Source organism: Rhamphochromis sp. 'chilingali', assembly GCF_963969265.1.
Source record: "Rhamphochromis sp. 'chilingali' genome assembly, chromosome: 3".
Lineage (NCBI taxonomy): Eukaryota > Metazoa > Chordata > Actinopteri > Cichliformes > Cichlidae > Rhamphochromis > Rhamphochromis sp. 'chilingali'.
The window spans coordinates 4,566,984-4,579,029 of record NC_137931.1 but is presented as its reverse complement, the minus strand read 5'-3'; the positions used below and the strand labels follow the sequence as shown (position 1 = coordinate 4,579,029).

At 41.8% G+C, this 12,046-nt stretch overlaps 1 protein-coding gene across 4 annotated transcripts in view; it reads left to right on the top strand.

Moving 5' to 3' along the window:
* Positions 1-12,046, top strand: part of LOC308394300 (NACHT, LRR and PYD domains-containing protein 12-like) — a 168,294-nt gene that overhangs the window by 53,445 nt on the left and 102,803 nt on the right. Inside the window, exons 14-16 of one of the 4 annotated variants that reach the window (XM_080878556.1) lie at positions 1,642-1,818; positions 4,667-4,840; positions 5,516-6,134. The exons of 2 other annotated variants lie outside the window; for them this stretch is intronic. In XM_080878556.1, the coding sequence (XP_080734682.1) occupies positions 1,642-1,818; positions 4,667-4,840; positions 5,516-5,525 (361 nt within the window). In that variant the 3' untranslated portion in view covers positions 5,526-6,134. Of the gene's footprint in view, positions 1-1,641; positions 1,819-4,666; positions 4,841-5,515; positions 6,135-12,046 lie in introns of those variants that run through there. One more of the 4 variants, XM_080878554.1, reaches the window with a different exon arrangement.

Below are 12,046 nucleotides of genomic sequence, written 5' to 3'. Positions count from 1 at the left end.
GGATCAAACAGAAACACATGAAGCAGATTTTCCTCTTCTGGCTTTTTATAGCAGATAACCTTCAAAATATTCTGCAGTCGATCAAAAACTGAAGCAAACCATGAAGCAACATGTGAACATGAGCTGATGCTGCTGAAGTGAAGCAAAGTTACAGAGGTTTGATTCCAGACACAGCTGAGAGTTTGTAATCTGTCATCATTTTAAAAAGTTTCCATGGAACAGCAGAAATGAGGCTTTACTGTCAGAGGCCGACAGCACTGAACACAACAGCAGACTGGTGGCTAATAAACAGTGAATGATGCAGAAACAGATGTTTGAAGCTGTTCTTGGAGTACACTGAGAGAGAGAGAGCTGTGCAGGCAGGAACAGCCAAAGTCAGAGAGAATTCATGAGCATATTGATCAAACGTGAAGCAGAGTTTGGATCTTCTTTTGCTGCTGCTTCACTCAGTTTTGGTTGGAGACAGATGAAACCTGCAGCTTCAGGATCTGTGAGCTGTCCACTTTCAGCCCCGACGGCGTGTCCGTGTACGTGCCGTCGAGTGAACGATCCACGCTCTGTGTTTCCATCTTTGTGTGTTTAGCTGCTCTCATTTACTGTTTTAGCTGTTTGCTGCTTGTTGAAATAGTTTGTGAGCTTTAACCTGAGATTCTGGCAAAATACATTTATATTAAACATCGATTCAGGATTGAATGAATCAACATCGTTTTATTCAAATTAAAACCATTTAAATGGGAACATGAATTTTTTACAGCCGCCTCTAATGCTGGGTAATGTCAGCTGGTCCATGTGCAGCTGGCTGTGAGGCTCAGGGAGCGTCTACAAAGTGCAACACTGAAAGAACATCATCCATAAATATTGAGTAAGAACTGGACTCTCATACAGCGAGACTCAAATGCCTTTAAACATCAGCTTATCCTGCTGATCCAAGTCCAACACTGAGTTTGTAAAAACATGTTTGTCAATCATTTTGTTTGGTTTCTGAGGAAAATGATTCAATAACTTGCTGCTAATACACAACATTTCATCATATTTCCTCATAACCCTCTTTTGTCTGACCATTTGATCCCATTTGAATTTGCAATAAAGGATCCACAGAGTTTGGTGACAATAATGACAGTAGATGTTTGTGTGAAAGTGCTGGAAGCAAATGAGTGTGTGATGTTCTTTCAGTGTTGCACTTTGTAGACGCTCCCTGAGCACTGGTCTCACAGCCAGCTGCACATAGAGACCAGTGTTGTTAGTCCAGGTCAGAAGATGACTTGTTGGAATGAAAATGAGCTTGTAGTTTGTCTGCTTTAATAATGTGACTGGAAAAAGGTGTTGGACTTCAAATATGTCCATTTCTGTCACACTTCACCTTTAAAAGTGAAGCCATGTGGTTCCTGGAAGGAAAAACACGACTTTTTCAAGTCTTTGTCCTGTTTTTATGAGAAATGTACGACTTTAATGTGAAACATTCAGAGTTTTTTCTCTTGTTGTGTTTGTTTGAAGCTGCTTCCTGTTGGCTTCAGCTGTTTGGAGTTTCCATTTTCTAAACTTCTACATTCTGAACCTTCTTCAGCTCTGAACAGATGATGAAACACTGAATGATTTCAAGCACTTTGTCTAATAAACTTACATCTTTCATTCTTTATACAGATTGAGGAGCTGTGGTTTGTCAGAGATCAGCTGTGATTATCTGGCAGCAGCACTGAAGTCCAACCCCTCCCATCTGAGAGAGCTGGACCTGAGCTCCAACAACAACCTTCAGGATCCAGGAGTGAAGCATCTGTGTGGTTTCCTGGAGAGTCCAGGATGTAAACTTGAAACTCTGAGGTCAGTCAGCATGTTTTAGTTGTGCTGAGATGAATATGATGTGAAAGTTGTGCTGACACTAAACTGCAGACATCAGGCTGATATTATACTGATCCACACTGAGGATCTTCATGGTAAAGTCTGTTTTCTTCTTCTCTGGTTTAGTCCATTGACTGCAGCAGAACAATGTTCACATTTCAAACCTTCAAAGAAGAAGAAAAATCCTCCACTGGAAAATTCACTGTGAAACTCTCAAACTCTTCATTGCACCTTAAAGTCTGTGTGACACTGAAATCCAAAGCAAAATGTGCGTTTGCTTTACAGACAGCAGTCCAACACAAACATACACACATCATCCAAAACACAGTCCAACATCCAAATCTCCTCCACTGCCAGCATGAATGATGGGAAAGAGAAGGAGGAACACTCTGACATTCAGGGTTAGAATGAGTTTCATCAAGCAGACTGTGAAGATCAAAGCTGCATTAGAAAGCTTACATGAATGAATGAGTGGACAGAAGTGGACAGAGATCATCTGAAGCACTTCAAAGGCTTTAAATCAGCACATTTCTCTTTATTCTTTATCAACTCTGTTAGTTTCTCTCAGTTTTCTGTGGAATGAAGCTAACAGCAGGCTAATAAGATGCTGACCAATAGGTTTCTATTAAAGGTTGTAATTTGTATATGAAAAAGTGCTTTGGCTCAGCAGGGATCAGCTTACAGGTAGAATACAGCTGCTGGATGGGATTAGCATGTCATAGCTATCTACCAAACTGCTAACTGGGGGATTTCAGGCCATCTATGGATCATTTTTGCTAACTGTTTATTCAGCTTAGGCTCACAGGGCTGCAGCCTGTGCCCTAGCTGTCATAGGGCAAGAGGCGTGGTCCACCTGCACAGGTGAGCAGTCCATCACAGGGCCAACAGAGAGCGACAGAGAAGCACTCCCTCACATCCACACCTACAGCCAATGTAGAAGCACCAATGAACCTAAGCAGCATTTCATTGGACTGTGGGAGAACATCCAACCTCCACAGAAAGGCCCAGCTGACCAACAAGCTTCAACCTACAACCTTCTTGCTCTAAGGCACTAGTGCTAACCACTTTTGCCCATTTCAGCCCAAATCCTGCATCTTCCTGTTTCTGACTCCAGGCCAGCTCCACTAACACTTTCTCATCAGACACTGCCACCTAGTGGAGGAAGTCTTAGTTCCATTTGAAGCTTCAGATTACAGTTAGTTCCTTTACAAAGAGGTGGAGGTGGTGGGGCCACAGCACCATCATCACTGAGTGCCATAGGACACTTAACCTTTGTTTCCATATGCTGGGAACTTCCTGTTGTTCCAAGGAGGACTGGAAAATGTGTGAAAATCTCCCAGTCAGTTCCTCACAGCACACTTCAATCATTTCCCTCCCACAGCATCAGGACCAGGGCTTTTTCTCTCTTTGGTCCCACTAAGAGATTTCCACACAAACACCTCATCAGTGGGACTCTCAGAGCTACCAGCCCTTTGCTACAATCACAAAGCTCTTCATTGAAATCAATGATATCAAAGCTGGAATCAAATGAGTCCAAGTCTTCTGCTGATTCAGCATCACATTCACCTTTTTAATTTAGCTTTTACTTAGCGTTTATTTATTTTATGCTTATTTATTCTATCCTGTTATTCTATTATTAATTTAGGATTTAGAATTTTAGGATTTGATTTTATTCTTATTCATTTTTTAATCTTCTTACTCCATTTATATTTATATTTATATTGTATCCTGTTCTTATTTATTTTATCATTTTACCCTGTGTATATCGTATTGCGTCATATCTCCAGTGTTTCCTCGGAGGGCGCTCTCTGCACCGGGGCTGTGATTGACCGTGGCTGCTGGGTCTCTGGGTGTCCTCTCAGCCTGGCTGGGGGGCTCCTTTGCCTCCCTCCTGCTGTGTGCCCAGCCTGGAGGCTGCGGTCTGTGACCGGCTCCCGGTGCAGATGGCTCCCTGTTATAGTGTTTCCTCACTTGGCTCATGCGAGCCCAGCCCAATTTTTACTCTTTAAGTGTGCGCGTGTGTGTATGTGTGTGTATGTGTGTGTGTGTGTGGGGGGATATATGTGTATTGACTTCATTCCTTTCCAAGCCAGCCTTGAGTGTCCTTTATTCAGCTCATCCTCTGCTTTACTTTTACACCTGATTTTAGCTGCTTTATCTCTCTTTCAACAGGTTTCTGTGCCTCAATCTTTTTCTTCTCTCCCTCATAACAAGACAGCTTCTTCTGCCTGAGAACATGTTGGAGTGATTTACTAATCCAGGGCTGCTTATTGGGAAAATACTTCCTGTTTCCAAAGTAATCCCCATTTTTCCCAGAAAGAAATGTCAGTAGAAATCGATGATCTAAGTGAGAACATGAGCCTTTAAAAAGTCCCAGTGGGTGCAGTCAAAGCAGTCCCTCAGTCCCAGTATAGAGTCTTTGGTCCAGACTGGAACAACTGTGTGCCCAGTTTGAGCTCTCTTCAGTGCTGTGACCTGACAGACCCAGAGGGGCCATCACATCACATTTAGAAGCTCCCCTGATGGAGCCACAACACATGTCCAATACTTAGTCTGTCTTGTTGGACCAACTGGAAGAAATGATTCAAGGACTTAGTCACAGAACAGAGATTCAAATCTCCAAAATCCAACTGGCTGCATCAGGACATATAGTCTGAAACTCTGCACAGTTTCCTGTTTGAAGCTGCTTCCTGTTGGCTTCAGCTGTTTGGAGTTTCCATTTTCTAAACTTCTACATTCTGAACCTTCTTCAGCTCTGAACAGATGATGAAACACTGAATGATTTCAAGCACTTTGTCTAATAAACTTACATCTTTCATTCTTTATACAGATTGAAATACTGTGGTTTGTCAAAGATCAGCTGTGATTATCTGGCAGCAGCACTGAAGTCCAACCCCTCCCATCTGAGAGTGCTGGAGTTGAGCTGGAACAACCTGAAGGATCCAGATGTGAAGCAGCTGTCTGATCTTAAGAAGAGTCCAGACTACAGACTGGAGTCTCTGGTGTAAGTAGAGTGATGGAGTGAGTGGGTGGTGCTGTCAGCAGTATTGTACTAAACACAGTCAGTATGAAACAAAGATCCAGTGTTTCCTGTAAAGCTGCAGCTTCTCAGTGAAGCTGTGAGAGGAGAACGGTGACAGGCTTCAGGATTGGACACAAACACTTCCTGTTTCTCACCTTTATGGTCACCATAGTAACGGCTGACACGCTCTGATCAAACACTGTCAACAGCCAATCAGCTCTCTGAACAAAGCAGCACGCAGACCAATGACTGCATTGATTTCCAAGTTTAAAGCAGTGAAGAACACAGTCTGTAGGTGAGGAAGAATTTAGTGAGAGCAGATGTTTGGATGGAATTCCTCCAGTTAACAGCTGGAACCGTCCATCTGGATTGTTGGGCTTGTTGTTGGGGTTCCTACAGAGCTCAGAGTGGACACACCAAGGTTCTTCTAATGAATGAAAGTCCAAACTCAAACTAGGAGGGAAAAACATTTTCAGCAACTTCAATAAAAATCCAAAGATTAGAAAAAGTGAAGCAACAATGAGTCCTAGTACAGTCCCAGCACTGACGTCCCTGCTGCTCTTTATACTGGATGTGCTGCATCACTGACTGACAGCTGATGAAGAGTCTCTGGAAACACTCGTTTATCTCCTCTGCTCTTCCTCCTTCTCTCTGCAGGTGGAGGTGATGATGGTAAACAGGACGGTGTGTGTGCTGAGAGAGGAGCAGCTGTGTCCTGATGATCCAGAGAGGTTGAAGCAGCAGCAGCTTGTGTGTAGAGACTAGAGATGGACCGATCCGATATTACGTATCGGTATCGGTCCGATACTGACCTAAATTACTGGATCGGATATCGGAGAAAAATAAAAAATGTAATCCGATCCATTAAATATCATGAAAGCACCTCACAAAACTTGCAACACGCCGTAACTCACCTCAGAACGTTAGCACGTGGGAGCAGTATGCATCACGTGATAGAGCAGCTGTGGCATGCGGGACCTGTCGGTGGTCTGGATAGCATTTGGAGCTTCGCTAGCAACCCGGCATTTCATCTCCGACAAAGTTATCCCCGAGAGAAGTAAAGCAAGTGTGTAAGTCCATCTCTGAATGTTTGTAAAGCATTCCCACGTTAAGCTTAACGAGCGACTGCCTCTCGCTCTCGCTGCTACTTCAATCATGAAACTGCTTAAATGATCAGCTGATCGGCTTTTCTGTCGCGAGTCCGCCTCACTTGTTTGTTTTTGGTCCACTTTGCGCCAGAAAGAGCAAACCAGCGGCTGAACAACAGCAGCACGTTTAAGCTTGATCAGCTATTGTTAGAATGTATTTAATATTACTTTCTACTCGAGGATCTTTTTCTACGTAGCTGACGCTGGTAACTGTGCAGGGGCGGATCTAGCAAAGTTTAGCCAGGGGGGCCGATAGGGCATTAACAGGGAAAAGGGGGCACAAAGACATACTTTTCTTTCTTATTCTCATTTAAAATGTCTAGCTTTTAATAAATAATTATCTGACACCCAAAGTTTTAATTTGATGCAAAATAAATAGAAGTCCATTACTGCATATAGTGACTATTAAGTCTAATATATATACCCTAGTAAGCTATAGTACTTTTTCCTTTGGGAAGGTACCATCTGTGCAGTCTGCAATTTTGTTGAAGAAAGATGTTGAATCTATTTAATATTTCTTGAAAAATAATTGATTTCTGTGCATTTTTTTTCACACTGCATCAAATTAAGGTTGATTACGTCGATTAAGCATCATGAGGTGGAGCGTGAGGGGTGGTTCCCTATTTTTTATTTATTTATTTTTGTTGTTGCTGGGAGTTGGAACCCTATTAGTTAGGTTGCTTAATATTTACGCTAAGTACTCTTTAAAATACCAGAATAGGGAGGATGGTGTAGGTTTATGTTTATTAGATTGATCAGTATTGCTGAACTATGAAATATTTTTTATGTATACAGGTATAACAGAATAGCTTTAGTGTAGTTGTTGTTTTAAACTTGAGTATGAACTTATACAAAATGCAGCAAGATATTTAAAAAAACAGTTTTGTTGATTAAAAAACACCATATTGGATTCATATCGGTATCGGCAGATATCCAAATTTATAATATCGGTATCGGACATAAAAAAGTGGTATCGTGCCATCTCTAGTAGAGACGCTCTGACTGGGCCATGTTACTGGGAGGTGGAGAGGAGAGCTTCATCCAGCAGTGACTGACAGAGGAATGAAGTGCAGATGACTGTCAGTGCTGCAGAGTGAACTGCTCTGAGAACAGCTCCACTGTCAGACACAATGTAGAGTCCAGCATCAGCCCTGTGTGTCCCTCTGGATCTGACAGAGGATCATCAGTGTATCTGGACTGCTCTGCTGCTGCTCTGTCCTTCTACAGTCTCTGCACAGTCTCTGTCTCACTCTGGAAAGATTTTACAACTTGTTGTAATTACAGAACGTTAATATAATATTCAAACATGTGATCTTCTCTTTATTTCTGAATCTTTACCAAATAAAGAAAAACCAAACTAACAAACAGAAGCTGTCGTGTCCTTTTTCACCACATCTGTGAATCTTTTCTGTGTTTTTCCTCTTTTCCTCCTTCCTGCAGCTCCATCTTCATCATTCTGTGTCCAGTATATGTGAACACGTCCAAAGCATCTGAGCCTCATGTTACCCGTTTGTGTGAGTTACGCCTGTCGTTGTGTTGTGGTGTATAAATAAGGGGCAGGAGACAGCGCTGGATCTCTGAGTTCTTTACTCTCAATTTCTGCAACATCTGCAATATATAGAAATGCAAACCTGTGAGCTGTGTGTGTTGTGCGTCTGCTCGGCCACCTCTCCTCCGGCCATGCTGGAAGCAGCTGTGCGTTTGACAGTTTTATCGACTCGACAATAATCGAACAAATTAAATGTTCAAAAATATCAACTTAAGCACTTCAAAGTCAACAAAAAGCTTAAAACAATGAAATAATATTTCACTGAAAAAACAACAGCTCATAAGAACGATACACAAAATAATACAGAAACAAACAAATAAAAGTTATTAACCAGGATCCATGTTTTTGTCACAAACACTGAATCAGCTGATTCACTCTTTATGTTTCTGAGTTTGTTTTGTGATTATAGTTCTGGTTTCTGTTTCTGTGTCTTCACTGTGTCCCACGTCTCCTTACTTTGGACTCTGTGTTATATTTCCTGTTTTACTTTGACAGTCCTGTGTTACTGTTTCCTGTCTCGTGTGTGTAATTGGTCCCAGCTGTGTTTCCCTCCTGTCTCCCGTTCCCTGATTACTAAACTGCGTCCACGCCGCCGGCGCTCCTCTCCACAGCTGGATTCCAGGATTTCAGAGCATCCAGCTGTGGTGAGTGATGGAGACACTTTCTCTGCTCCCTCAGTAATCAGGACAGTTTATTGAACATCAGAGGACATAAAGGACTGTTTTTCACCTGCCCGTTCTGAACCTGGACATTAAAGACTGCTGGCTTCAAGGACATTAATCCCAGTGTCAGCCAGCCAATAACAGCCTGTGTTTTTCAGCTCTTTAGGAGTCAGAAATGAGAAAGACACAGACTGCTAACCGCTCCCTGCAGGAAATAAGCTCCGCCTCTTCCTGTCCTGTATATGAGTGATTCTGACATGAGACGCAATGAGTTTCCTGTTTATTGTGACTTAAAGCGAGCAGCAAAGACACTAAACTGTGTGTTTCCAGCTGAAGCTGCTTTTTGTGTTGCTCCCACAATCCTGTCTAAAACAGTCAGTGAGGAAAACTCAATGTGACTTCAGAGTGACAGAGGTAAGCGACTCATGTTGTAACTGACGTCAGACGCCGGAGATTTTGGCGGAAAATTAAAGCGAACGGTAGTTTAGAATTGAACAAATTCCTTTAAGCTTCAGTATTACCAAATACACTTATCAATAGTCTTCTAACTAACAATATTTGTCTAAATCATCTCCAACACCCTGGAGAACAACGGGGAGAGTTTAGAGGCTCTCCAAGATTACATTGATCAGTGCTTCCAGGATCTTGTGATGAAGAAGGCTCAGAGTGCAAAACCTTCATCAAAACCCACCTGAAGCTGCTGGAGGACACGGTGAAGAACATCGCCTTTGATAGAGTGCATCGCATCGGCCCCATGCGGGCTGCGACCAGGAGACCACGTCCTACTGTGGCCAAGTTCGGCCACTTCAAACAAAAGGAACAGGTGAAAAGTCTCCGTGTCCATCGGTGTTTCTCCACGTCTCTCTTCCTTCTTCGTGTCATCTCTGTGTTTCCCTGCTGCCCTCATGTTTTCTGCTTTGTCTGTTAGTTCTTCCCAGTTTAGGTTGATGTTCACTTCTTCCCTCACCTTTGTTATTTTCACTGTAAATAAATCTCCACTCGCATCTCCACCGCCGTCTGCATCTTGGTCCTCATTCACTCCACCACACGACTGCTGCCCCAGCCGTGACAACTTTTGATGTTTCCTCTACATTCACTTTTAAAAATTATTTACTTTGCCTTGTTTGGTATCTTTTGGCATCAGATGGCCGACTTCTAAATGGCCACCATGGTCACCACCGAACTTGAGGAGTTTGCCCCCTCACATATACTAATGTGCCACAAACAGGACTTTAACATCACCAACCATTCCCATGTTATTACGGTGTATCCATATAACTGGCCCACCCTGTACAGTTATGTTTTCATTTTGACATACTGTATTAACACAATTCAGGGAGGATTCTAGGATCAGAGCTTCGGGGGGCTGAGCACCCAGAGAGCTGCCCAGCCAGCCAAGATACACTTTACTCGTCACAATGAGACTTCTTCCCCGTCTCTGTCGGTCCCTGCATCCTCCCTGTCCTCATGTTGTCTTCGCCTCCTTTATCAGTCATCATAATTTTACCATCTCTGTGCAAGTCTGCAAATTTCTTTATTAAATCAAAAGATTATTAAATCCATCAAGTCTCTCTGTGCCTGGGTCCTCGTCACAAAACATGACATCACTGTTTTGTACTTTTTAACAATTTAATCCCACATTTGTGAAAGAAAAGCAAAACACTTTTTTGAAAAGTCTGTAACAAAACCATCAAATCTGATCAAGGTTATTTAAATGCTGCCAAAGAAGAATGGATTGGAATAAAAAAAATACATATCCTAACCTTAATTACTGGAGGAGAATAATGAATGATGCTCATAGTGAGTAAGAAGTAAACTGAGTGTATATTTTGGACAGAGATTCACTTTTAATGTGTTTGTATAATATAATACAGATGCATAAAAACACTCCTGAAACAGAATAAATTATTACAAATAAATTATTACAAAATATTAAAAAATATTATGGATACTTTTGTTGTTAAAATGTTACCTCTCAACCAAGTTCTGCCTTTTATATTTTTAGTAGTGTGTCACACAAACAGGAAATATTGTCAAAAAAAAGTAAGTAAGTGCTGAAGCACCCCAAAAATGAACCAAAGCACCCCAAAAATGAACCAAAGCACCCCCAAAAATGAACCAAAGCACCCCAAAAATGAACCAAAGCACCCCAAAAATGAACCAAAGCACCCCAAAAATGGGTTAAAATCGCCCCTGTTAACAAATAATAGCCCAACAGTCACTTTTATGCTTACTGTAGCTGTTAGCTAAAAACACTAATTTAGCCTAGTTTGCCCTGAATTCAGCTTTGACAGACATGATCGACTGTTTCCAGTAGAATTCCTCGTTGTCATCTTGTTCCCTCTCAGAGCCCCGTATGCTTGCAGAGACCCCTACAGTAGGGAAATGTGCCAAAGAACGTCCAAAACATTGCATTTTAGGTTTATTTATGCCTTACACACAATCCCAACTCTTTAGCTAACTTAACAACTTTGGCTAAAGTCTATAGTTAGTCTTACTCGTTTGTACAACATTTCTGGATCGCCACTGTTTGAAATGATATGACATATGACTCTCTTTTTTTTTTTTTACTTATGTAACCCGGATCCAACATTGAGCCATATTCTTCCCACAACGAGTGCAGTTACGCAGTTAGCTTAATCGGGATTGATGGTACAGGGCATTGAGTCTAAATTTAGTCTCCCCAAGAACATTCCTCTCCTTTCTGTTGCTGTGGGGCGAAGCTGAGGTTTTCAGATCCACCACGGTCACACGCACAGGATGGGAGGCACTGGAGCTTAAATGCACTCCTATGTCACACTCCTTCCTTTCCCCCTACACCACACTCTGTTTCCTTTTTTTCCTCTCTGTCTGTTTATCTCTCGATGCACTGGGATTTTGTGGATCACTTACTCCCCCGAGGAAACAGGATTCCGTGTCGAGACATCCAATTTCTCAAATCCATTCTTATGCGGATCAGCTGAAATATAATGTGCAAATCAAACTGGATCATTATTACAGGAAACTTTTAATTTTCAGAATTTATCATCTGATCATGAAAATGGGCAAAACCAATACTGTCTTTAATGTGGGAATATCACACTGCAGAGCTAGTAGCACTCTGGGGAGCTGTTCTTCATTTCTTTTTCACTTGCTCCTGTGCCTCTGTAAAAATTGTGAAAATAAAAAAAAGACACTGGAAGAACCTTCAGGCAAGCCATTAATATTTTGTCACAATTTGCTTTTCAGTGCAAAAACAGAAGCAAAAGCCATCTCATTTACCATAAACATTTTACATTAAAAATCTGCCTCAGGTCTGTAGATTTAACTCATTTGCGTCGGTATAGTGTCACCAAACGATCAGCAAACCTTAAATCAAATGCTTAAACCAAAATGATTTTGTAGAGCTTGTCACAGGTCCACAGGATGTAGACTCACGCTGGGTGTAGTACAAATAATGCATTTTTGAGTTGTGATGGGTGAAGCCTTGTTACATTTCTGCATCTCTCATTTTCATGTATCAATATTTTGGAATATCTCAGTGGATCTGAAAAGACTGGATAGCTCAGCTGATACAGGGGGATTGATGATAGCTGCTGAGTTCACACGCTACTGTTCTCTCTGCCTTGTTTGAGTAAACCTGAATATGAATGCTTACTGGTAGGCCAAATGCTAAGGTTTTAAAAAGCTGCATAAAATATCACCAACGGCAGCCACTGGAAGGGCCAAACCAATTTAAATATGAGAATTAAATATGTGAAGATTTTTCTTGTTTGCCTGCCTTTTTTATACCTTGAACCTGTCTGTGTAACTTTAACTGGCCTTGAGCTGCAGTCCCTGTAAGGTAATA